This window comes from Rana temporaria, chromosome 5 (assembly GCF_905171775.1).
Source record: "Rana temporaria chromosome 5, aRanTem1.1, whole genome shotgun sequence".
Classification (NCBI taxonomy): Eukaryota; Metazoa; Chordata; class Amphibia; order Anura; family Ranidae; genus Rana; species Rana temporaria.
The window spans coordinates 333,992,976-334,020,698 of NC_053493.1; the positions used below are offsets into that span (position 1 = coordinate 333,992,976).

Sequence of the window (27,723 nt, forward strand, 5' to 3'; positions counted from 1 at the left end):
TTATATAATTGGTAATCATTAAACAATATGCCATATATAGGCACTTGGTTCCCAACTTGTGGCCCTTTAGCACCTCTTAGGAGGCCCACTTGGGCCCTGGAGAAGCTCATCTTTAATTTTCCTAATGCCCTGTTATAGCAGTGATTTCTAGCAGCTCCATGCAATATGTGTCCAGAAGCATGTTCTCAGTATCCAACTCCTATAGCGCAAATGGAAAAGTGGATAACCACACACCTCGAAGAAAAACTCCAGCTTCTTTATTTCAACAATTTAAATCTTAACAGCAGCACAGCTACACCAGGAACACAGTTGATGCATTTCCTGTGAAACGCGTCAACCATTTTCCTTGTGTAGCGGTGCTGCTGTCAAGATTTTAATGGTTGAAATAAAGAAGCTGGAGTTTTATTTCTTCGGGGTGTGCGGTTATCCACTTTATCATTATGTAACAGTACAAGCCGAATCTGCACCCTAGCTATTTACAGGGGCAACATAGTGGTGGACTGACCTGGAGCGGTGCTTTCTTTGCAGTGTACGATTATTATTATTATACAGGATTTATATAGCACCAACAGTTTACGCAGCAATTTACAATGTAGAGGGGAGACAGTACAATTACAATACAGAAGGAATAAGGAGGACCCTGCTCATGGAGCTTACAATCTAAAGGGAGGGGGAGGTGGTACGCAAAGTAATAGTTGCTGGGGATAATTTGGAACTCTTTTAGTATGTTCACTTTGACTCTGTAGTCTCTGACCATCTCTCGTAGTATGTCCACAGTCTCTGACCATCTCTCGTAGTATGTCCACAGTCTCTGACCATCTCTCGTAGTATGTCCACAGTCTCTGACCATCTCTCGTAGTATGTCCACAGTCTCTGACTATCTCTTGTATCATACCCATAGTCTGATTATATTCTGTTGTGCATCTCTTATAATGAATATTCACTGAATTGTATGCATGGTCCACTAGTAGGGAGCTAAACTTGAGGGTCCCCATATCAATATCTAGGCTGTCTAATAGAGTTTTTTTTTTTTTTTTTCGGTTGAACAAAAAAAGAAATGACTATTTCCCTATACGCACATTCGAGGTGGATGGGGGAATCCTATCCGCTGACCTTTTGTATTCTGACAGCATAGAGACTTCCCTGCCGTCAAGAGTACACTGATCAGAACTGATTGCTATAGTAAAAAATTTCCAACAGGACTGTTGTACAAATGTCAATCGATTGATTGTACAGAAGTCGATCTCTCTGCCCATTCATGGATTGAAATTCGGCTGGTCCCTGGTGTATCGGCTGAATTTTGATCCATATATGGCCAGCTTAAAATTTACGTTATGTAAGGGAGCCTGTGTGCCAAAGAATAATGTAATTGGCTAATGCTGACACATGACCTGCTAATTTATACGAACAGTAGACTTGAATTAACCCACTGTAATGTCACTATTTTCTTTGCGAGTGTTACAATCTTTTACACTAAAATGTATTTAAAAACCAGCTTCCCTTTTCTTACAATCAATTTTATTTTCTGTTCCTTATAGACTGTATGGAACAGCTGAATTTACCACTGCATTCTAACATTTTTATGTCACCAACTGTAAAATCTTTAGGTGCGTAATAACTTTTTTAAATAAGTCAATAAGGGGTGTATTAGGAAAGCATTGAAAGGAGCAACCTAAGGCATAAAAATAAAATAATGCATTTAACCGCATTTGTCTGGGAAATTGTCCGGCAATCGTGCCTGCTGGCCACGTGCATCCGGTCCCCTGCCGCGTAGCGGGCACGCGCCCTCTGGTGGCCGAAAAAAAGGACATACCTGTAACAGGAGTGACTTTTGGGCACAGATTGAGCCAGGAGATGGGGGACACATGTTGGATTGTTTTGGCGTGGACAGTGATCTACAGTATATTTCTTAATGCCTGCAAAGAATATTCTATGACTCATCTCTCTGTGAAGACTGTTAACATGTTAAATAAGGCTGGCTCTTGAAAGGCCTTTAATTGTGTGATAACACTGTCTAAAGCCTATTGATGCTCAAAGGTGTTAATTGCATCTACCCCTAGACATTTCATTAACCATTGTGTAAGGCTGTAAAGGTGTTAATCCAGGTCTGCTCCCAGACCTCTAATTAGGTATGCTAAATACTGTTTTATGTGTGGAATGTACTTGTCGGAGACAGAACGTCTGCCTAAAGAATGTGATTGAAGCCCCCACGGTGTGATGTGTGGGTGGGAAGTTGATTGTTCCTTTCATGCCTTGTACTGTATAAAAAGCTGAGAAGAAACCATTAAAAGTTCAGTTCATATTTTGACGCAGTAACAGAACTTGTCAGTCTCGTTATTGAGGGAATTCTTATGTAATGGATCGGGTCTGCCTGTTGGTTGGAGTGTCGATAAGCTGTCGTGGATGGGATGGAAGGTCGTAAACAGTGGTGACCGTTGCAATTGGTGGCTAGCAGCGGGATAATTCCATCGCTTAAAGGAAAGCTACAAGGACTACTGGAGAACCGTGGCAGACCAGCCAGCAACCATAAGAAGATGGAGGTGATCACAGAACTTGTCCAAATGGATGGAGCGGAAAGACCCAACTTAACGGAAAGGCCCAGCGTAACAGACAGGACCCCAGAGGAGGCAAGTTTTGATCGGGCTGTCAAACTAAGACTGGCACACTATGGCCCTAACCCTCCACCGGAGTTCATAGACCGAGTTATAGCTGCTGTGGACGCAAATTCGGCTACGGCAAAGACGTTCTGCAGCAGCCGAAGTCACAGCAGCACCAACTGAAAGGAGAAAGATACATTTTGCTGCTTTTAAGAACTTCATTGAAACTGAAGGGGAGATTGATGGGTACCTTGCTGATTTTGAACGGCAATGTGCCCTACACCGGGTGCCCACAGAGGAATGGGTTACCATTTTGTCTGGGAAATTGTCCGGCCGGGCCAGTGAAGCGTTCAGGGCCATCCCAGACAAGGATATTATGAACTATGGACTGGTAAAAGAAGCACTTTTGGCCAGGTATGCCGTCACACCGGAGGCATACCGGAGGCGGTTCCGAGAGACGAGCAAGCAGACTGGAGACTCATATACCGAGTGGGCATGCCACCTACACCGCACAGCATCCCACTGGGTCGATGGATGCCAAGCAGAATCCGGGGAAGAGGTGCTGCAGGTGTTCCTGCTGAAGCACTTCTTTGACAAACTGTCCTGGGAAGTCAGAGATTGGGTCTGGGACAGAAACCCTTTCTCCTTGTCTGAAGCAGCTCGCCTGGCGGACGAATACACAGACGCCCGCAAACTGGACAACTCTGTGGTCAAGACCACAGCTCGGGTGGATTATCGATCAGCGGCACCCCCGCCGGCTATTGCCTACAAACCCCAGTCGGACCGTCCTACAACACCACCTCCAGCGGCCACTTATCCTCAGCAGCCTAGGTTCAACTCCCAGGACTACTCCCAGCCCATCAGGTGTTTTGGGTGTAAACAGCTAGGACACAGAAAGCTAGACTGTCCATTGAATCCACCCAGGCAGTCAGTCATGGAGACAGCCAGAAAGGGGGAACCCCCGCACACCCATGCCTGCGGCCCACTGCGTTGAGGAGGAAGAACATTGGGGCGTTCTGCACGAGGCAGATCCGATACAAGCAGCTAACTAGGACAACAGGCAGCAACACAGGCAGACTGTCCGGGTCAATGGAAAGGTAGCCAAGGGGCTACGAGATACTGGGGCCACGATGACCCTGCTACAGAAGAAACTCATCCCAGAGAGCCAGCACACCGGAGACACCGTAGCCGTAAGAGTAGCGGGAGGCACCGTCTTCCGGCTACCCGTTGCCCGGGTTCACCTGGATTGGGGGGTTGGTTCGGGACATGTGAATGTGGGGGTGATGAAGGATTTGCCAACAGATGTACTACTGGGAAATGATTTGGCCCCCCTTGTTTCTGCGTACGCCCCGATGTGCCCCGCTGAAGCCCACACAGTGACTACCTGTGCCCCAACCCTCGTTGCTGGAACCAACTCGCTTGCTGCTGAGACCCGGGTAAGACTATCTTCCCCGACATGTACTGTAGATCCGGCACAATATCACAGTCTAAAATGGGAATGTGACAAGTTAGCCAGTGAGAAATCAAGAGATGCAACGACACTACGTCATGTATTATGAGATGTCCCGTGGCTTGAACATTGAAATGCACAAACAGGCTGAAATTGTCAAAAGATTAAATGGGATTTGCATGCAGGTGGTGCCTTATCTGTCCCAAGAGCATCAGCAACAGGTTTTGGGAGCCATTGAGAGAGCAAAGCAAGTGACTGTTCCAGAACTGGATTCCATTATTCACCTTCACCATCAGCTACCGACCTGGTAAGCCAAATGGCAATGCTGATGGTTTATCCCGGCAAACAGATGTCATCCCGGCCTCCTAGTTCCGTACATCCCCAAGTTGACCCGAAAAGGATCAAGCCGGGTCTGCCGGAGTGTTCCACAAGGAGGGAGCCATGTAACAGGAGTGACTTTTGGGCACAGATTGAGCCAGGAGATGGGGGACACATGTCGGATTGTTTTGGCGTGGACAGTGATCTACAGTATATTCCTCAATGCCTGCAAATAATATTCTAGGACTCATCTCTCTGTGAAGACTGTTAACATGTTAAATAAGGCTGGCTCTTGAAAGGCCTTTAATTGTGTGATAACACTGTCTAAAGCCTATTGATGCTCAAAGGTGTTAATTGCATCTACCCCTAGACATTTCATTAACCATTGTGTAAGGCTGTAAAGGTGTTAATCCAGGTCTGCTCCCAGACCTCTATTTATGTATGCTAAATACTGTTTATGTGTGGAATGTACTTGTCGGAGACAGAACGTCTGCCTAAAGAATGTGATTGAAGCCCCCACGGTGTGATGTGTGGGTGGGAAGTTGATTGTTCCTTTCATGCCTTGTACTGTATAAAAAGCTGAGAAGAAACCATTAAAAGTTCAGTTCATATTTTGACGCAGTAACAGAGCTTGTCAGTCTCGTTATTGAGGTAATTCTTATGGAATGGATCGGGTCTGTCTGTTGGTTGGAGTGTCGATAAGCTGTCGTGGATGGGATGGAAGGTCGTAAACGGTGGTGACCGTTACAATACCCATATGAGATTTCGCCCAGGGGGGCCATTCTGGTGCAGTATATCTGCGTGAGCCAGCCGGGAATCGGTTAATCACTGCTGAAAAAGACCAAAAATTTTGAAAATAAATTTGTAAATAATTTTTTCTCCTTCACTGATGAGGCGCCACAGATGGGCACTAATGAGGCGACACTGATGAGGAGGCACTAATATGCTGCACTGATGGACACTGATGTACACAGATTGTTGTCACTGATGTGGACAGACTGGCATCACTCCTGGACACTGCACTGATGATCAGTGCCCCGATTACCTGTACAGGTCTCCCCTGCGAGGAGATGCCGCTGATCCGCTCTCCTCGTCTCACACTGTCAGTGAGGTGAGGAGAGACGATAAATAGGACTTCTGTGCTTACATGTGATCGGCTGTGATTGGACACAGCCAATCACATGGGTAAAAAGCCACGTCATCGGCTCTTTACCGAGATTGGGGTTTCGGCCCTTCAGTGGGCGCGCAAGAGTGGCGACACTTGGGCGAATGACTGAGAGGGGATCCTGCCCGCCGTCATTTTACTATACGGCGGGAGGGAGGAGCTGAATGCATTTCTGGCAGATTAGCATGTATTTTTCTGTACTCAGAAGGTCTCTAAAAAGGGATAAAGCATGGGGAAAGGTGTATGTTTTGCCTAGATGTTTTATTTTGAAACTCCACCCAAAAGGGGAAGTTCCGATTTAAACCTCCTTCCCACATTTGTCAAAAAAATTTGGGGGGGGGCTGAGTACCCAGTTTTGACAGGGACCCACTCCCACTTGACCCCATGGTCTTCTAGGACAAGTCACAGGTCCCAGAAGACTGTGGGGCCATTCACAGAGCGCAGCTTGGCTCAGGCATGCACAGTGGGCAAAAGCAGCACAGCCAGTTGCTCACAGTTAGGATGTCAGTGCTGGGAACCCAAAGGCTAGTAAAGAACTGGCCTGGCTGAGGATGGCGCTGGATCCCTGGAAAAGTAACTGCCCTTTAATTTCAAAGTCAGCAGCTACAGAGTGAACCTCCTTTTTAAGGACAAGCAAAAAAGAATGCAGAAAGAGGACAAAAACGGCACAATCTCCTGGAATACAGAGGCCACACATCTAAAAAGACACTGCTGGAAAGGTCAAACACTGGACAAATGTATCTGGACTAAATTTTAACAAATTTCATTCCACTGTAATGAGAAAACTATAGTTTAATTATAGTTCGTAATAATTATACACACTTAGGTAAAAAGACAGAAGTCAATCACAATTCTTAACTCAAACCAATGCCTAGCTTTCAAAGCTTACTTTAAAAAAAACAAAAATTTGGTTTATTACTTAATTTAATGGTCTCTAGCAGTAAAAAAATTAACAAATAAATAAATCTTGACAGGGAGATTATATATGAGACGTTAATTACATACCTGAACATTTGACATGCCGAGTTCTTGACTGCCTCTTCCTTGAGCAATCTTCGAGAGATCATTAACCAATCTTTCAAAGATGTTGGCTGCGTTCAGGTCACAGTCATAATTGACATAAATGTCCACCACACCTTGTGCATCTGCAGGAGACATTGAGCATTACATAGCCGATTATAGACAGTCACTTAGTCTACAGCACATTAGGCAGAACAGGCAGAGGAAGTGACAGTTACTCAGTGTGTGATATGGAGGCAAGGCAACTGCTTGTTTCGTACCTGCGCAGATCCTTGTCAGAGTCTGAATAACCATCCATTTATGATCAAAAGAGCTTGTTGAGGTTTCCAGAATATAAAGGAAGATTTCTTTAAAGAAAACCTGAGAAGCAAAAAGTGAAGAAATTATTATAGAGACATGAAATGTAATGTACTGCAAATCATTTCAAATTGAAATATAGAATAAAGTAAGCTAAGAGATGACAATAGTATGAATCACAAACAAATGTCACAAACTGAGCACTCCACCTTGTTACCAAAGAAAATTTTAAATTATTTTTGCTCAGGTAAATATGTAATATCGTGTATATCCCTCTTGTATTTTTGCTATAAGCCGATGGAGCATTAGTCTCCTATAAATAAGGTTTTCCCAAGCCTGCTCAGTAGGCTGTTGAAAGCAGCCTGTTTACAGAGCTCTGTAGCTTAAGCTGTAGTCTGCACAAAGAATTTAAGGCCAGATTCACGTACAATTGCGCCTTTGGAAACTTAAGCCATTTAAGTTACACCGCCATAAGTTTTCAGGTTTAGTGTTCGATCCACAAAGCACTTACCTGGAAACTTGCGGCAGTGTATTGTAAATGCGTCCGGCGCAAGGCGGGCCAAATCGAATGGGCGGCTAACATTTAAATTAGGCGCGTGCCCGCGCCGGACCTACTGCGCATGCTCCGTTTCCTAACTCCCGCCGTGCTTTGCGCGAAGTGACGTCATTTTTTCGAGCGGCGACGCGCGTAGCGTACTTCCGTATTCCCGGACGGCTTACGCAAACGACGTTAAATTTTGAATTTCGACGCGGGAACGACGGCCATACTTTAGACAACAATACGCTTGCTGACTAAAGTTAGGGCACCAAGAAAAACGACTAACTTTGCGACGGGAAACTAGACTAGCGGCGACGTAGCGAACGCGAAAATCCATCGTGGATCCGCCGTAACTCCTAATTTGCATACCCGACGCTGGTTTACGACGCAAACTCCCCCCAGCAGCGGCCGCGGTACTGCATCCTAAGATCCGACAGTGTAAAACAATTACACCTGTCGGATCTTAGGGATATCTATGCGTAACTGATTCTATGAATCAGTCGCATAGATAGAAACAGATATACGACGGCGTATCAGGAGATACGCCGTCGTATCTCTTTTGTGAATCTGGCCCTTAATGACTAATCCAGGTGACTTATACTTCATCAGATGGCACAGTCAAATTCTATTCAACATAGCCAGAGGAGAGAAAAGTTATCACTAATTTTGATTGCAATATACCGAATCTATCATGTGTTAAACATTTATTAGTAAATCAAAGATGGTAAGTAAAAAAAAAAACAAAAAAAAAAAGGATATTAAAAGATCAATTAAAAAAAAGTTAATACAATTCACCCAAACCATTATAGTTTCCCTTTAGGAGAATGTATTAGAAGATTTTTATATTGGGCTGAAAGGAGGATTGTGACAAAACCTCTCGGCAGCGTGATGTAGCATTGAAACTTAGGTGTAAAATTAACAAGTGTAAAAATGCAACAAATGAATAATGGAAGTGTTATTTCACTTTGTAACACCCTCTACTTAAAACTTGAGGTCATTCTGCCATTGGAAAATGAATAAAAAAGCTTTAGTAACAACTTAACCACTTAAGCCCCGGACCAATATGCAGCCTAAAGACCCAAGGTGTTTTTACAGTTCGGGACTGCGTCGCTTTAACAGACAATTGCGCGGTCGTGCGACGTGGCTCCCAAACAAAATTGGCGTCCTTTTTTCCCCACAAATAGAGCTTTCTTTTGGTGGTATTTGATCACATCTGCGGTTTTTAGTTTTTGCGCTATAAACAAAAATAGAGCGACAATTTTGAAAAAAAAGCAATATTTTTTACTTTTTGCTGTAATAAATATCCCCCAAAAACATATATAAAAACATTTTTTTTCCTCAGTTTAGGCCGATACGTATTCTTCTACCTATTTTTAGTAAAAAAAATCGCAATAAGCGTTTATCGATTGGTTTGCGCAAAATTTATAGTGTTTACAAAATAGGGGATAGTTTTATTGCATTTTTATTTTTTATTTTTTTTTTACTACTAATGGCGGCGATCAGCAATTTTTTTCGTGACTGCGACATTATGGCGGACACTTCGGACAATTTTGACACATTTTTGGGACCATTGTCATTTTCACAGCAAAAAATGCATTTAAATTGCATTCTTTATTGTGAAAATGACAGTTGCAGTTTGGGAGTTAACCACAGGTGGCGCTGTAGGAGTTAGGGTGCACCTAGTATGTGTTTACAACTGTTTGGGGGTGTGGCTGTAGGAATGACGTCATCGATCGTGTCTTCCCTATAAAGGGAATGACGCGATCGATGCGCCGCCATAGTGAAGGACGGGGAAGCCGTGTTTACACACGGCTCTCCTCGTTCTTCAGCTCCGGGGAGCGATCGCGACGGAGCGGCTATAAACAAATAGCCGCGCCGTGGTCCCGGATCGCTCCCCGAGCGGACCCGACCTCCGCATGTAGCGGGGGGGGGTCCCGATCGGACCCCCCACCCGCTAATAGGCGAGGACGTACCTATACGCCCATGTGCCTGTACGTGCCATATTGTGGACGTATATGTACATGGGGTGGTCCTTAAGTGGTTAAAGGAGACATACAGCCAAAGCTTGTTTGTCTGTACGTCTCCTGTGGATCACAGGAATGCGGTTCGTTCTGCACTCCTGTGACCCGTTTTCAGAAGACCGCCGGCTGAAGTCAGAGTCGTTTTAGGCTTGGGAAAGATTGCGACCACATGGTCGGGATCCGACCACATGTCTGGACAGGGCACCCACCACGTAGCTGTGAGAACTGAGCAATCGGCGGTGTTTAATCGCTTGGTTCTCAGTCTTGGAGCCAGCAGGGGACAGATGCTGTATAAATCATTGATGATCGGTTCCTTTTTAAATACAACAAAGCAAAAGGTTTGTTATTTGACAGTTTTAACCCCTTTTCAACAATAAAGGGTCAGTACAGAGTTGCAAAGAGCTGAGAGAAAAAGAGACGAAAGAGGGATTAGTCACTTCTTGTTCAGCTGCATGTGTAATTTGAGCTTGAGCTACTCAACTCTGTAAACTAAATTATTTTTTTTGAAAAGCAGTTAAAATTGGCCCAATAAATATATCTAAAGGAACCTAAAGCTCCACCTGCTGGCTGTAAACTACAAATATACAATAGAGCAGAATACATTTTGGCTTAAATTGACAAAGAAATATTTTTTTTCTAAATTTTATAACAGAACCAAATAAAAATGTGTTTTTTCCAAAAATTCTTGTTTTTCTTAGAAAAAAAACATTTTTTTTTCAAAATTTTTATTTTTGTTCCGTTTATTTTGCAAAAATAAATAAATACATCTGCAGTAATTAAATACCAACAAAAGAAATCTCTATTTGTGTGAAAAAAATTATAACATTTTCATATGGAAAAGTGCTGCATGACTGCATAATTGTCATTCTAATGCCGCGTACACACGGTCGTTTTTCGGCAAAAAACGTTTTTCCAACTTCATCATTAAAAACGATGTTGCCTACACACCATCGTTTTTGAAAAATGATGAACAAAGCGTGGTGACGTACAACACATACAACGGCACTCTAAATTCCGTGTTAGTAAAAGACGATTCGTGCTTTTTTGTCTGTTACAGCGTGATGAATGTGCTTACTCCATTAAGAATGGTAGTTTTACCTGAACGAGCGCTCCCGTCTCATAACTCGCTTCTGGGCATGCGCAGGTTTAAAACATTGTTTTAGCCCACACACGATCATTTTTTACAATCCGAAAAACGACATTTTAAAAAACGACAATAAAAAATGCAGCATGTTCGAAAAAAAATGTTGACGTTTTTCAGAAGCCGAAAAACGATGTGAAGCCCACAGACAATGATTTTAAATGACGTTTTTTAAAAATGTCATTTTTTTTCATGCCGAAAAATGACCGTTTGTACGCGGCATAACTGTTATTGGCCTGAGCAGGAAGGGATTAAAAGTGTCCGATATTTAAGTGGTTAAAATCCTATGGCAAAAATAACTGTGAAGATGTTTTATCTTTTTTTTTTTGTAATTTCATTAATTGAAAAGGTCCTTTGGAAGTTTCAATAAGTTACTGAAGCCTTGAAAAAAGAAAATATACCTCAATCTGCATCTTTAGATGTAACTTGAAATTTGATAACAATGTCAAAAAAATGGAAAGCGAAAGCTCAAAGACTTCAGGGACGGACGAAACCCCATTTTTAGACAATGCGACGCAGAGGTACTGCTTGATGGCATTTATAAACATCTCGTTGGTCTTGAAGACAGGACCAGCGTTCTGCAGGATAGACAAGAGCAGCTGCAGCGACAGAACCTTTGAGCGCAACTCATGGGACCTAGGAAGAAATAGAAAAAGATTGGATTATCATATCTGTATAATACGAGGAAGGAAATTATACACGGCGGACACATCTTCTGGTTACTAAGAACATATAGGTCTCCAGGGAAGAAATTCATAACACCTACCAACTTTATCATGCACTGTACTTGCAAGGGAATTACTAAAGGGACCATTCCAATGCAGCACAACACAGTGTAAAACTCGCAATTTAATCTAGGTTATGAATATCACTTCTACACTTTCTAAGAGCTGTGACACCTGCATTCCCCAAGTGTCTTAAACCATAGATATAAAATAAGCAACGTGAAGAAAACAATGCTAGAGAGAAAAGAAAAAACAAGATCATCAGGCATGCAGTTGAAAATAAACATTTTGCTTTCAACCATCTGACATTTCTGCTGTATTATGTAGGTTCCCAGATACATTTCAGCAGCATTCAGAAAGAGCTCTGAATACAGAAGATCTAAAAAAAAAAAAAAAAAAATGCCAATAAATTACATTTTCAATGCTTCCCCTGCTTCTGGATGTAAACAAAGTGGCCGGGAGGATCCCGGGTGACATCACCAAACACCGATATGGGATAACATTATGACAACTGACAGGTAAAGTGAACAACACTGATTATAGTGTTGCAATGGCACCTGAAAGTGGGATATTTTAGGCAGCATGAGATACATGGAATATATTAGGCAGCAAGTAAACTTCTTGTCCTTGAAGTTTATGTGGTAAAAGCAGAAAAAAATGGGTTAGATGACTGGGTCAGAGCATCTCCAAAATGGCAGCTCTTATGGGATGTTTGCAGTCCGCTATGGTCAGGACCTACCAAAAGTTGTCTAAGGAAGGAAAACCAGCAAACTGGCAACAGGGTCATGGGCAGCCAAGGCTCACAGATGCATGTGGGGGACAAAGTCTGGTACATACTCAAGTTGCTGAAAAAGTTAATGCTGGCTCCGATAGAAAGGTTTCAGAACACACAGTGTACTGCTGTTTGTTGTATATGAGGCTACGTAGATGCAGAACGGTCAGGGTGCCCATAGCCAAAAAGCACATACAATGGGCACATGAGCATCAGAACTGGGCCATGAAGCAATGGAAGGTGGCCTGGTCTGATGAATTGCATTTTTCTTTAAATCATTTGGAAATCCAGGGGCATGTGCATTGCTTACCTGGAAAAACATGGTACCAGGGTGCACTATGGCAGGGGGTACAGCTTTTTTTAAACTACAAGTCCCATGAGACATTGCAAGACCCTGAGAATCACAGGCATGACTCGCAGAGGCATGATGGAATTTATAGTTTTTGGTTCAATACATTTTTATTGCAGAAATAGTATTAAAACATACAACAATGTCAAAGGCACCTAGACTGCCCTCGCAGGGGCTAGAACGGGATTTGTAGTTTCATCACACCTGGAGTGCCGAGGTTGCCTACCCCTGCACTATGGCAAGAAGGGAAGCTGGTGGAAGCTTTAAAAGGGAAGTCCAGCCTGAGCTTTTTAGGCTGGGCTTCTCGTATGGGTCACAAAAGTGCAATTCGCTTTGCACTCCTGTGACCCGTTTTCAGCGGAGAGCGGTCTGAAGTCTGCTCTCTGCTGACGTCACTGCTATCAGTCGGGGCAGCGCATCATCACGACTTCCAAGTAGCAAACAGACAACATATGACGACGCAGGAATACCTTTTAATAGCTAGGAGGTCACCAGTTTCCGAAAGAAGCCGAACGTCGGTGCGCAGGCGCGGTATAGAGCCGACTCGCAGTTCAGATTCCCTTGGAAACTGGTGACGCGCCTTATGCGCCGGGGGGAAGCTTTTGCCATCACGTCAATCACTTAGTCTCTGAATAGGAACACCCAGTCCCGCAGGAGCCACTACCGGAAGCCGGGGGGGGGGGGGGGGGGGAATAGCTATACGGCGGTATGTACAGCAAAAAAAAAAAAAAAAAACAGCATACTGTACATGTCGGCAGTATGCTGGATGGAATGGTATATACATGTTTTTAAAGGTGAACCTCCGCTTTAATGACTCCGGGACTGGGTCATGTTCATCTCTCCCAACTACTGTTTGGGGCTTCCTTCATATAGGCCCAACTCTCATTGACTTGAAACAGGGCCACTCTGATTGGTTAGCTCTTTCCTCCCTCCGGGCATATTTCTTCCAAATATGGGCAATATCCTCTTAATTTTCAATTTCCCCTCACTAGCCCCCTCCCTACTTGTGTTGGTGATAATTAGATTTGAAGATAAATTAAAGTAAACCAAAGGTCGTTACCTTCTCTTGAATGGGACACTTAGCTATGCATGGAACTAGCTGAGGCAAATTGTCCCTTAAATCGATATCTGGTTCGTTAACATGGAAGAATACAAAAGCCTTTAGCTAGCTAATGAAGTCGGCCCCGCTAAGACTACACACTCAGATGTGATCTTTTCCTGGCCTTTTGAATATCTAAGCTAGGCAGAACAGTAGAACGTCTCCACAAATTTTTTTCACCCTCATTTACTGCAAGTCAAAAGGGGACTGTTAAATGGAATATATGATAGGCACAGCCTGTCATATACAGGTATACATTTAGCCAAGTAAACCCTTACAGAAGCAATTTTACATACACACACAAATTTCTCATCATAAACTATATATACATCTATGTACAAATATTCCCTGTTGCTAATGGAGGTTTCTCATAAACCCCTCATAAGGCAACAATTGGCACCTTGAAAATTCATTTTTTTTTAAAGCTGAGGTTGTTGTACAAATTTAGGATGTGGTGCTGGTTGGATTCCTGCTATCCGATTCCTTTTTTGAAATGGCTGCTTTAATGATATGCTCACGTATTTACATCCCTCAGGAGTGTGAACATTATAAGACGTAACATGTTTCTAAGGCAGCATGAACTCCTAATAGATTCCCGTTCGAATTCCATTTTATTTTGTCACTCAATCAAATAAACAACCTCAAATGAAAGTGTCATAGTCAGGGTAGTGGCAAGGTTAAACAGCTCATTTTTTTAATTTACTGAACACACATTGTGCTTATAGATCTGTGGGCCTCTCAGAATGTGACGCATGTACCTAGTCAGCCCAGAAATACAGTAGATTCTTTATTTCAAGCTGTCACACGGCTCTAAAGAAAATTGTTCTCAGCAGTAAGACTTCTTTTTAAAGGAAAAACTTTACTGTAAGCAGCAGCATGACAAGCTGTGGTTTTCTTATTTCTCACACCTCTAGGATAGAAATCTAAGATGCCGTCACTGGTGTATCATTTCCACAGAATTTTCTGCTTTGTGTGTTACTCTCTAGTGCTCATGGTGATGAACTAAAATACTATGGGGCAGATCCACAGAGAGAGTACGCCGGCGTATCTACTGATACGCCAGTGTACTTTCAAATTTCCCACGTCGTATCTTTAGTGTGAATCCTCAAACCAAGATACGACAGCATCTGGTTAGATCCGACAGGCGTACGGCTTTGTACGCCTTCGGATCTTAGATGCAATACTTCGGCGTCCGCTGGGTGGAGTTTGCGCCGTTTTCAGCGTCGGGTATGCAAATGAGCTATTTCCGACGATCCACGAATGTACGCGCGGCCGTCGCATTCTTTTACGTTGTCTCTAGTCGGCTTTTTCCGGCGTATAGTTAAAGCTGGTGTTTTGCGGCGTATAGTTAGACTTGCCATGTTAAGTATGGCCGTCGTTCCCGCGTTTATTTGAATTTTTTTTTTTTTGCGCAAGTCGTCCGTGAATCGGGATGGACGTAATTCACATCTATGTTTAAAAAAATTACGTCCTAGCGACGTAATTTAGCGCAATGCACAGAGGGAAATTTAGGGACGGCGCACGCCCCCTAATTGCCAATTTGAATTCTGCCGCCAGAAATAGACTACAGCGCTGTAACTTACGGCGCAAAATCTTTAAGGATTCGAAGATAACACAAGTAAGTTACGGCGGCGTAGCGTATCTCTGATATGCTGCGCTGGGGCAGATATTTGTGGATCTGCCCCTATCTGTATTATCTCAAAAAAAACAGAACCTGATCTTATAGAACTCTAAAGTCACTATTTTCATAGTATAGGTTAAGCCCAGACAAGCTAGCATGGATGCTTCATGTTGGATTATGTTGTGCTCGCCAAAGTAAGAAATGTTAAGCTCTATATGATTATGAGTGTTACTCCTGCGCTACCAGCTCCATATTGAAGTGTAATGCCCTGTACACATGATCGGTTCATCTGATGAAAACGGTCTGATGAATTTTTTCATCGGATATCCGATGAAGCTGACTTTCATCAGTCTTGCCTACACACCATCAGTTAAAAAAACGATCGTGTCAGAACGCGGTGACGTAAAACACAACGACGTGCTGAGAAAAATTAAGTTCAATGCTTCCGAGCATGCGTCGACTTGATTCTGAGCATGCGTTAATTTTTAACCAATGGATTTCCCCACAGACGATCCTTTTTTTAATCGTTTTTTTAACCATCAGATCATTTTAAAAACGGGTTCTAAGTTTTTTCACAGATGGGAAAAAAAATGATGGGGCCCACACACGATCGGTTCGTCTGATGAAAACGGTCCATCAGACCATTTTCATCAGACGAACCGATCGTGTGTATGCGGCATAAGAGATGTACCTTTTTTTAATATCTGGTGTTTCCCACACCTTCAAAATGACTGATAAGTTCAAATGAGCATGACGTAACGTGTAGGGCGAGAGGAGAGGCTGACCTGGACCAGAAGTGACACGGTAGGATACCCAAGAGTTTAGTTTTTTCACTATAAACACCAAATGACAGTTTTTAACTATTTACATGTGAGTGCAATACAGTTTCAATAAATTATTGTTTGGCTTTAACATACTACACTATGGGAGCCTTGCATCCTTACTTCCTCCACTAAGTGCTATGCAGATTGGCTGCATGAATTCTAGGAGGTGAATTTAAAGGAGCCATACATACAGCCTGCATAACAGAGGAGACATCTGGAGAGGGACCCCTGGGAATGAGTGGCACCCATCCAAATGAAGGAGTAACATAAGGTGTGCTGGGCAATACATTATCTAACAATATTTATTTGAGGTGAGAGTTTTGGGAGCCCATTACCAACACATGGAGTGCAGCAAAAATCTTGGGATAAGTCGTGGATGCACCTAGTGAAGACTGACGTTTGAGCACTTGTCGCTATATTTTAAGGTATTTTTCATTTTTTATAACAAACAAGTATCACTCCAGGAGTCACCAGTTTATTGAATAACATTTTTGGTACCCACAAGTCACAATTTTATCAGATTATATGGATGGCACTATAACCACAATTAAGATCACAAGTCACTATTATTGAGTCGAATTGGTTATATTATTTGTGTTTTAGATTTAAATGAGCACATTGCACTTTGGCCTAATTAAGAGCAGCGCAGCACCCTGATAATAAGCAAGCTCTCGATGGTGTTGCAGCAGTTGCGTCAGTTCACGCTAAGTGTTATGGGATCGTTTCTATAAAATGTCTGACTGCATGCGCCAAAATAATGATGCATTGTGCCAATCTTTACTTCTAAGCCCTGATTGGGTGAAATGCATTAGAGGGGCAGTCCTAGGGCAAGGACTGTCTTTGTCATGGAAAGCCAGGTTAATCACTATGGTGACCCTGAACAACTCTGATGACAGGATGTAAAAAAAAATCTTAAAAAGTAAAAATGTAAAAAATTAAATATAAAATTGTTTATTTTTAAAATACGGTCACCAGTCAGTATCCTTGATAACTGACACACCAGCCATATAAATTACGCTGTACTGCACTGGTGACAGTATGTGAAAAAAAAAACATAAAATAAAAAAACAAAATTTTATTAAATTTCTTTTTTTTCCAAAATTGTGGCAAAAAAACTGCCATTTCAAAAAACTCGTCATGACTTATACTAAATACCTTGGAATGTCTACTTTCCAAAAAGGGGTCATCATTTGGGGGGGGGGGGGGGGTATTTGTACTGTCCTGGCATTTTAGGGCCTTAAGAAATGCGATAGGCCGTCAGTACATCAGGACTGATTCATTTTCAAATGCATATACCAGAGTTTGTGAAGGCTATAAGTTTCACACAAACCAATTAATATACACTGAGGCCTCGTACACACGGCCGAGGAACTCGACGGGCCAAACACGTCGAGTTCAGCCCTGAAGCCGCCGAGGAGCTCGGCGGGCCGAGAGCTCCCATAGAACAACGAGAAAATAGAGAACATGTTCTCTATTTTCTCGACGAGTTCCTCGGCGGCTCCAACGGGCCGAAAGTGTACAGACGACAGAGTTTCTCGGCAGAATCCGGCTCTGACCGAGTTTCTCGCCGAATTCTGCCGAGAAACTCTGTTGTGTGTACGAGGCCTTACTGGGGTTTTTTACCAGAGATATTTGAATACATTTTGGCCTACATTAATAAAGAAATTCGATTTTATTGGATATGTTTTATAAATATTGTTTTTGTTTAAACATTTTTGGGCTTTTGTTTATATAGCGTAAAATGAAAAATCTAGTGGCGACACATACAACCAAAAGATAGCTTTATTTGAGTGAAAGAAAAAAATTATACAAATTTAATTTGCCTACAATGATGCACGATCGACTAATTGCCAGTTAAAGTAGCACAAGGGCTGAACAGCAAAAAATGCCCTGGTCATAAAAGGGGGAAAAGCTTTTCTGGAGGTCAAGTGGTTAATATTTTAGACAACGTAAATTGGCATTCACACAATACATTTCTGTTTTATACAGTATACAGGCCCTAGATGTTTGTTAGAAGTTAACCGATGCAAACTATTTAAAAAATAAGCAAGCATCTTGATTAGATATTAAAATTTGGACACATTTTTAGGGCAAGATTTGTGGCAATGATCACTTACTGAATAGCCAATTTAGGAATATCTTCTAATTTCCTGGAAATGTGTGATATTTGGAAATTGTTACATTTGGCACTGAACCATCTCATTAAAGGTATACATGTATGTCATATTAAGGGCTCTGGGTACCCATTAGACTTAGCTAGTAGGAGACTAAGTAATGCCTGGAAAGTAACTATTTTTGCCTTGATCTAATTAAAAGCCTTCTTTTACGTTAAGGCGTTATTAGGATTTATACAATTTTGTGAATACTTAAGAGTATATTGATTTTTCTCACCTTGAAAACGCTCTGGTTACTCATCTACATAGGCCTACATTTCACCGAATTATGCAGATTAAGAATACATTTTGGTTAGTATTTTTACTTTTATATTATACCCACTGAAATAAAACCTTACTGAAAGAAGAAGAATGTTGGCTACCATTCTTAGTATGGTAATTTGTCTGGTTTCCATTGACTTCATTACTTTACATGCAGAACAAGCATGTGGATTTGAAGTTTAGGGTGACTTCAGTACACTGATGGACTTCTTTCTGGTCTGCACCTCAGGTTTGAATCTGAGTGTGGGCTTTAAGAAAAGCGTGATAGTGGCCAGTGCCAATGAGCCTTTGTGCTTTAAAATCGAAGTCCATGAGAATGCGAACGCAGCTGAAGCAGGTCAGGAAGAAGGTCAGTTGCAACTTCACTCAATTCCGAAAGATCTTAGAAGTGCCTTGAATGGATGTCAAAAGCAACCTACATTTGCCAATCGAATTCTGTCAATATTACATTTGCCTGTTGAATCAGTCAACATAGCCCAACACTATACATTTTTTCTGCATGGAAGAGACATCAAGGTGTCTATAATGAGTGTTTTCAGCAATATCCCTTTATTGTTGCCAATAGGTCAGCAAAATGAGTTTCCAGACCACAGACAGATGGAGTAGGGGGAATGGCAGGTTACAATGGTGCCTGGATAAAATACAGAAGCTCTGGGCAGACATGCTGAGTCCCCGTGTGCAATTCACTTGCAGTTTTGACTGGAATATACTGTTAAGATAACCAAATGACCACAAGTTACATATTTTTCTTATTGCAAATCATCATTACAATAACATCTGGCACTGCTATACTTGATTTAAAGCGAAGTTCCGGCCACAATTTCACTTTTTAAATATAAATACCCCTGTAATACACAAGCTTAAAGTATTCTAGTAAAGTTAGTCTGTAAACTAAGGTCCGTTTTGTTAGGTTGTTACAGCATTTAGACACTTTATAAAATAGAAATTGACTGGGGCCATCTTAAGTGTGGGCATCATGAAGCCAGACTGTATGACTTCCTGGATTTCAGCCTTGCAGATCTCGCACATGCTCAGTGCTGCACAAGCTGTGTAATAGGTTTCAGATCAGGTTTTAGCACCTGTACTGTCCAAGTCACATGATTCTTCGAGACTGGGGAGTGCACAGACTCCTGGAAAGTTACACCCACTACATTCCCAGGAGTCTGTGCGGTGTAGGTTAGGAAGCTTAAGCACCTAGGTGCAGGAAGAGGGAAGATTAACTATTCTGCCTAGCAGCAACACTTTGAAGGCATCTAAAAAAAAAAAAAAATTCTTAAAAGGACTAATGACATTTTTTTTAAACTACTGATGTAATGTTATATTTATGGGTGGAACTCCACTTTAAGTAGGGACAAATTAATTACTGTTTGCTGGAAAAAATGCAAAAGAGAACAGGTAAAAGTGACCTGCTTATTATCAATTCAACTGCAAGAGATAAAGGAGACATGTCAAACATGAGCATGTTTAGTGGGTAATCAAATCATGTACAATCCAGGGAAACCATATGAGATATACACGATCGGCCATAACATGGACCACTGACAGGTAAAGCGAACAACATTGATAATCTTGTTACAATGGCATCTAAAGGTGGGTAGGATATATTAGGCAGCAGTCTAATATGTTGACAAGGTCAAAATTGTAAATAGCTAGATCACCTGGTCAGAGCAATTTCAAAACTGCAGCGCTTGTGGGAATGTTCCTAGACTGCAGTGGTCCAAAGAAGGAACACCGGCGACAGTCATGGGCGGCCAAGGCGGACGTGGCGTCCATGGCTTTCAAAAACAAGTTGTCACATTTTGATTCACCTTACCACAGAACAGTTTTTCACTTTGCAGCAGACCATTATAAATGAACTGTGACCCAGAGAAGATGGCAGCATTTCTGAATTATGTTTAGATATGACTTCTTCTGCATGGTAGAGCTTGAACTTGCATTTTTGGATGGCATGAATGCCCAGACAGTGATTTCTGAAAGTATTCCTGAGCCCATGTAGAGATATCTATCACAGAATCATGCCTGTTTTTAATGCAGTCCCGCCCGGGGGCCAGAAGATTATAGGCATCCAATATTGCATTTTGGCCTTGTCCCTTGCACACAGATTTCTCTAGATTATTGGATTCTTGATAATATGTACTATAGATGATATATTTAAAGTGTTTGCAAAGGTTTTTTTTTTTTTTTTTTACTAAACAAACATGTTATAGTTATCTGCTCTGTGCAATAATTTTGCTCAGAGAAGCCCTGATCCTCCTCCTCTGGGCTTCCACCAGCACTGCCCCCTGCCAAGTGCCCCCAAAGCAAGCTAGCCAATGGGTCCCGATGCTGCCTCCATGGTCACTGAGGAGAGAGTGAATGTGTTGAGAGCCACTGCTCTCGGGCACAGCACTGGATCGAGGCTCAGGTAGGTATTTTTTTTTGGGGAGTCTTTTCTGTGGTACCCCATAGGAAGTTACCTGTGGCGTACCATTGGCAGGCTCGTACCCGAGCCTCACTGCCTGCCTCTATAAGCACACACAGCATGGCTTAGCCCAGCCCCCACTCCCTTGTCACGTGACTTTGACAGCAGCAGGAGCCAATGGCTCTTCCTTGTTAGTACCATTTACTTTGCCAGCTTTTTGTTGCTATGTCCCAAATTTTCTGAGACTTGTTGCTGCCATCGATTTGAAAATTACCTATTTTTTTCTTAAAATGCTACATTATCTCAATTTGATATGTTATTTTTAGTTTCTTTACTAGGAAAAATCAGTCATAGGAACTATAGAAAGCATTTCAGGTGTGTGGAGCAGAGTTATAAAATATAGCTTATAATGGTAGCAAATCCTTGCAGCTGTACAATGAATTAAAAATAGCAGCAAGTATCCCACACTGCCTTGGGATGAGCTGTACGACCCTATAGAATGTATTCAGAAGACACAGACCCAATGATAAAGAAAAGATGACTTGACTCTTTGCATCTATACAACTAGCCCCAAGCAAACACATATTATATCACATGCCAGGCTGACAGCCATATACCAAAGGTTAGTAAACATTGAATCATTCTGAGTTTGGATTCTAGGAGCCCTAATTAGAGCAGACACTTTCTGTAACAATATTATTCATGTCTGATTTGTCCTTTTAAACTAGGAACAGATGGTTAGTTTAACCTTTTCTGGGATGACAATGGCACTGATACAAATCTAAATCCAATGCTTTATATGAAAGATGACAGCAAGAGAGCAGAGGTGAGACCCGTTAAAAGCCAAGTCCTTAAAAGCAAAAACAAAATAAAATAAAAAAATACACCGATCTTAATTAATAAAAAAAATTGCATTTATTATTATTTTGGACAGGAGCCTGGAAAGAATTGCAACCGTGATCAGTGGGTCTCAGGTGTAATGCTCTAATTTCTACAGACCCAGGGATGGGGGAAGTGTCAATGGACTGCAAGTGAGGTCATGTCACTGCACTTGTGTTCTATTGAGAACTAGTTCTCCTGATGCGGTGGCAGGCGGGTCTTGTATCCTTTTTCATTTGTAGACTCCTATGAATGAATGATGTACAGCGCATCGAGAAAGTATCGTACTTTTTCCACATTTTGTTATTTTCCTCAAAATTCTACAAACAATAGCCCATAATGAGAACATGAAAAAACGTTTGTTTGAAATATTAGCAAATTTATTAAAAGTAAAAAAAAATAAAAAATCACATCTACATTAACCACTTCCATACCAGGTACTTACGCAGCTTCCCGCCCAAGCCAATTTTCAGCTTTCAGCACTGTCGCACTTTGAATGGCAATTGCGCGGTCATGCTACACTGTACCCAAACAAAATTGGCGTCCTTTTTTCCCCACAAATAGAGCTTTCTTTTGGTGGTATTCGATCACCTCTGCGATTTTTTTTTTTTTGCGCAACAACTAAAAAAAGGCTGAAAATTTGGAAAAAAAATTACGTTTTTATTTTTTTCTGTTAATTTTTTTGTAAATAAGTTTTCTCTTTCAATTACGGGCACTGATATGGCGGCACTAATGGGCACCGATGAGATGGCACTGATGGACATCGATGAGGTAGTACTGACGGGCACAGATGAGGTGGCACTGATTGGCGGCGCTGGTATGCGACACTGATGGGCACACATAGGCGGCACTGATGGGCACACATAGGCGGCACTGATGGGCACACATAGGCGGCACTGATGGGCACACATAGGCGGCACAGATGGGCACTCATAAGCGGCACAGATGGGCGGCACTGATGGATACTTATGGGTGGCACAGATGGGCACTGATAGGTGGGCACTGGGCATGGATGGGCACTGTGGGGTGGCACTGATGGACACTGGGGTGGCGCTGATGGACACTGGGGTGGCGCTGATGGACACTGGGGTGGCAGCACTTATTTTTGCCAGGTTGCCAGTCAGTGCCCATTTGTGGGCACTGACTGGCATCTTTTTTCTTTATGCTTTTTTTTTTTTTTTTTTTTAGACTTTTTTTTTTTTGCCATTTTTTTTTTTTTGCCCACCCTGGTGCTCCAGGGTGGGCATCCCTGGTGGTCCAGTGTGGCGATCCGAGGGGGGGGCTGCGCTGATAAACAATCAGCGCTAACCCCCCCTGTCAGGAGAGCCGCCGATCGGCTATCCTCTACTCGCGTCTGTCAGACGCGAGTGAGGAAGAGCCATCGACGGCTCTTCCTGTTTACATCGTGATCAGCCGTGGTTGGACACGGCTGATCACGTGGTAAAGAGTCTCCGCCGGAGGCTCTTTACCGAGATCGGAGATGCAGGGTGTCAGACTGACACCCCGCATCACCGATCGCCGCGATGCGCGCCCCCACGGGCGCGCGCGGCATGAAATCCTGCAGGACGTTCTAGAACGTCCTGTCAGGATTTCATAACCACTTCCCGGACGTAAATCGGCCATAGGCCGGGCGGGAAGTGGTTAATATTCACAGCCTTTGCCATGACACTCAAAATTGAGCTCAGATGCATCCTGTTTCCACTGATCATCCTTGAAATGTTTCTACAACTGGATTGGAGTCCATCTGTGGTAAATTCAGTTGATTGGACATGATTTGGAAAGACACACAACTGTCTATATAAAGGGTCCCACAGTCAACATGTCAGAGCACAAACCAAGTCATGAAGTCCAAGGAATTGTCTGTTGACATCCGAGACAGGATTGTATCGAGGCACAGATCTGGGCAAGAGTACAGAAACGTTTCTGCAGCATTGAAGGTCCAAATAAGCACAGTGGCCTCCTTCATCCGTAAATGGAAGTTTGGAACCACCAGGACTCTTCCTAGAGTGGGCCATCCGGCCAAACTGAGCGATCGGGGGAAAAGAGCCCAATTCAGGGAGGTGACCAAGAACCCGATGGTCACTCTGACAGAGCTCCAGTCTTTTTCTGTCGAAAAAGGAGAACCTTCCAGAAGAACAACCATCTCTGTAGGACTCCACCAATCAGGCATGTATGGTAGAGTGGCCAGAGGGAAGCCACTCCTCAGTAAAACGCACATGACAGCCCACCTTGAGTTTGCCAAAAAAGCACCTGAAGGACTCTTAGACCGGGAGAAACAAATATTAAACTCTTTGGTCAGAATGGCAAGCGTCATTTCTGGAGGAAACCAGGCACCGCTCATCACCTGGCCAATACTATCCCTACAGTGAAGTATGGTGGTGGCAGAATCATGCTTTGGGGCGTGTTTCAGTGGCAGGAACTGGGAGGCTAGTCAGGATCGAGGAAAAGATGAATGCAGCAGTTGACAGACATCCTTGATGAAAACCTGCTTCAGAGCACTCTGGACCTCAGACTGGGGCGAAGGTTCATCTTCCAACAGGACAACGACTCTAAGCACACAGCAAAGATAACAATGGAGAGGTTACGGGACAACTCTGAATATACTTGCGTGGCCCAGCCACAGCCCAGACTTGAACTCAATTGAACATCTCTGGAGAGATTTGAAAATGGCTGTGCACCGATGCTCCCCATCCAACCTAATGGAGCTTGAGAGGTCCTGCAAAGAAGAATGGGAGAAACTGCCCACAAATAGGTGTGACAAGCTTGTAGCATCATACTTAAAAAGACCTGAGGCTGTAATTGGTGCCAAAGGTGGTTCAACAAAGTACTGCGCAAAAGCTGTGAATACTTATGTACACGTGATTGTTTTCGTTTTTTTATTTTTAATGAATTTGCAAAGATTTCAAACAAACTTCTTTCATGTTGTCATTATGGGGTATTATTTATAGAATTTTAAGGAAAATAATAAATTTAATTAATTTTGGAATAAGGCTGTAACATAACAAAATGTGGAAAAAGTGAAGCGCTGTGAATACTTTCCGGATGCACTGGACATGCACATCACCACAAATTTCATATCGGACTAGAGCCAGGTGGGAAAAGAACATATAATATGGTCCGCCTCAGATGCTGTGCTGACCATATTATATGTTACCCCTAAATATGTGTAAAACAAGAAACAGGCTAAAGTCCCATACACACCATCAGATTATCTGCAGATTTTTGTCTTCAGATTTACCAAAACCATGTAGTACAAGGGCCTGCCTGATTGCATACAAATTGAAACTCTTAAGGTTTGACCTCCTATTATATGGTTTTGGTAAATCTGAAGACAAAAATCTGCAGATAATCTGATGGTGTGTATGGGGCTTCAGAAAAAGTGAACTTCGTCTTTAGATATTTTTGAAGTGAAGAAGTTGCAGCTATAATTTATTACCACAGCTATAAACATCTGCTCCGACCTGAGCAGCCTACAGATTAACTTCCAAGGAAAACTTCTTTAACCCCTTCAATACCGGGCTTTTATACCCACCTCCATACCAGGCCTATTCTGGCACTTCTCTCCTACGCGTACAAATCATCATTCATCAAATTACGCAGAACCCCCAAACATTATATATGTTTTTTTAGCAGACACCATAGGTAATAAAATGGCGGTCATTGCAACTTTTTATCTTGCACGGTATTTGCGCAATAATTTTTCAAACGCTATTTTTTGGGGAAAAAAATGGTTTCATGAATTAAAAAATAACAAAACAGTAAAGTTAGCCCAATTTTTTTGTAAAATATGAAAGATGATGTTACGCCGAGTAAATAGATACCCAACATGTCACGCTTTAAAAATGCGCACACTCATGGAATGGCGCCAAACTTTGTTACTTAAAAATCTCCTTAGGCGACTCTTTGAAAAATGGTACAGGTTACCAGTTTAGAGTTACAGAGGAGGTCTAGGGCTAGAATTGTTGCACACTCTCTAACGCACGTGGCGATACCTCACATATGTGGTTTGAACGACGTTTACATACGTGGGCAGGACTTGCATATGCGTTCGCTTCTGAGCGCGAGCTACCGGGGACAGGGGCATTTTAAATTTTTTATTATATTATTTATTTAACTTATTTCTTTATTTTTTACACTTTAAAAAAAAAAATGTTTTGATCACTTTTATTCCTATTACAAGGAATGTAAACATCCCTTGTAATAGGAATAGTGTGCGACAGGTCCTCTCTAAGGAGAGATGCGGGGTCAATAAGACCCCACATCTCTCCTCCAGGCTGGAAAGCATGAGATCGTGAATAAAAATTCACCAATCTCATGCTTACTAGCCGCAATTGGGACTTTTACTTCCGGGTACCCGGGTGTGACGTCATCACATCGCGCCCGGGCCTCCGACGGTCATAGAGATGTCATCTCTATGCTTCCTATCCGGCGCTGGGCGATTCTTTTTCTGAGCCTCCGATGGAACGGGAGAGCCCGGAGAAGCACCGGATATCGGCAGGAGGGGGGTGTCCCCTCCCGCCGCCTAAAGGAACGATCGTTCTTATGGTGCGCAGGATCGCCGCCAGCAAACAATGATATCTGAATGATGCCTCTAGCTGCAGGCATCATTCAGATATCACCACACAAATTCCAGGACGTCATATGACGTCCACCCGAGATGGGAGATCCCCTCTGTGGACGTCATATGACTATGTGCGGTACTGAAGTGGTTAAAGCACTTTTTACCTCTATTTTCTTTTCTTTCAGAAGCTGCCATTTAAAACATTCCTTATTTACACTGCCTGTCTGCAATCCACACTGATCCAAACACATTGCTGAAAGGAGCCAACTATTTGATTCAATGTCTCCACTGCTTCAGTGGTTATAAATTATGTTTCATATGGCCCATTGCACTTTTGTCATCACAGAGGAAACTGATGTAGCGGTACCCCCTTAGGGGCTGCTGAGTGATTGTGGGCCACCTGTCACCCAGCCCAGCCTGGCATTCACTTCCAGACACTCCAAGACCATGAACAAGTCAAAGCTTTGTTTTTTTGTAGTTTATTGAGGGATTTCGAACTTGGATGGGGTTAAGGAATTTATGGGATGCCCAGGAAACTATTCTTGATTTGGAACAATTTAGATACTCTGCTCCTGCACAACACTCGTGCAGACCAGCTCTCCTTTTCGATTTCAGCCAGACCTTAGCAACAAACCTACAGGCAGGGACTGCAGGCCCCTATGTTGTTGCAAAGAAAGTTCAAGTGCCAGCTGCCCTTTTTTGGTGGACTACTGCTCCCATTTAGTCTCTCCTGCTGGCTCTACATCCATCGTAGACTGCACACTCCCAGTCTGCTTCGGCATGCCTCCCAGCTCTCCCGACTGTGCCTGCCACTGACCCACACCTGGTAAGTGGTAGGCATTCCCCACTGTCCTCTCCTGCTCTTGTTTAGGACACCCCTTTGGGGTTTATGGGGCTCCTATATAGCTCCGAGCCCCTGACCCAAGGTCCCCCCCCCAGACTTGGGAGCTTTCTCATAGGTCCCGACAGCCTAATACTCCATCTGAAGTTTTTCTATCAAACAACTCCTCCCCAACTGGGCTGACTGTAGGTATTTGAGAAGGCCTGCCCTCTGACCATTTAAGTTGGGGATTGGTCAGGGCACCTTAGAACACCCCAGACCACTCCACCCTTCTTCCCCACCTTTCTTCTAGAAGCCTCTAAAAAGCAGAAGGGAGGTAACCCGAAAGATGAAGCTAGCTGTGAGTCACCAGCCTATTCTAAGCCACTCCCAGCCCCACAGATCAAAACAAACAGGCCTAGCTTTCATCTAGGCCTGCCGAAATGTACCTATGCTACAAAAAAAAAATCTCACTCTAGCACCTAAACTAGGTAGAGGGTGCTACACTGATAACAAAACTTCTGGAAGAGAGCATCCCCTGTATAGGTTTGGCTAAACTTTGCTCATCTCCTTCATTCATCCCATGTGATTCCAAAAATGGTTGTGAGAAGTAAAAATGCACACCTAGAGGAATCCTTGACTGTTTTTAGTAACTTGTTTGGGTTAGTGACTTACAAAATAATTTGAATA

At 42.9% G+C, this 27,723-nt stretch overlaps 1 protein-coding gene across 1 annotated transcript in view; it reads right to left on the reverse strand.

The window, feature by feature from the left end:
- The window catches only part of ARFGEF1 (ADP ribosylation factor guanine nucleotide exchange factor 1), a 232,892-nt gene that overhangs the window by 98,620 nt on the left and 106,549 nt on the right, over nucleotides 1–27,723 (reverse strand). Inside the window, exons 10-12 of the mRNA XM_040354367.1 lie at nucleotides 10,949–11,183; nucleotides 6,811–6,910; nucleotides 6,536–6,675 (exon numbers count right to left, since the gene is read on the reverse strand). Coding sequence (XP_040210301.1) covers nucleotides 6,536–6,675; nucleotides 6,811–6,910; nucleotides 10,949–11,183 — 475 coding nt within the window. The remainder of the gene's footprint in view (nucleotides 1–6,535; nucleotides 6,676–6,810; nucleotides 6,911–10,948; nucleotides 11,184–27,723) is intronic.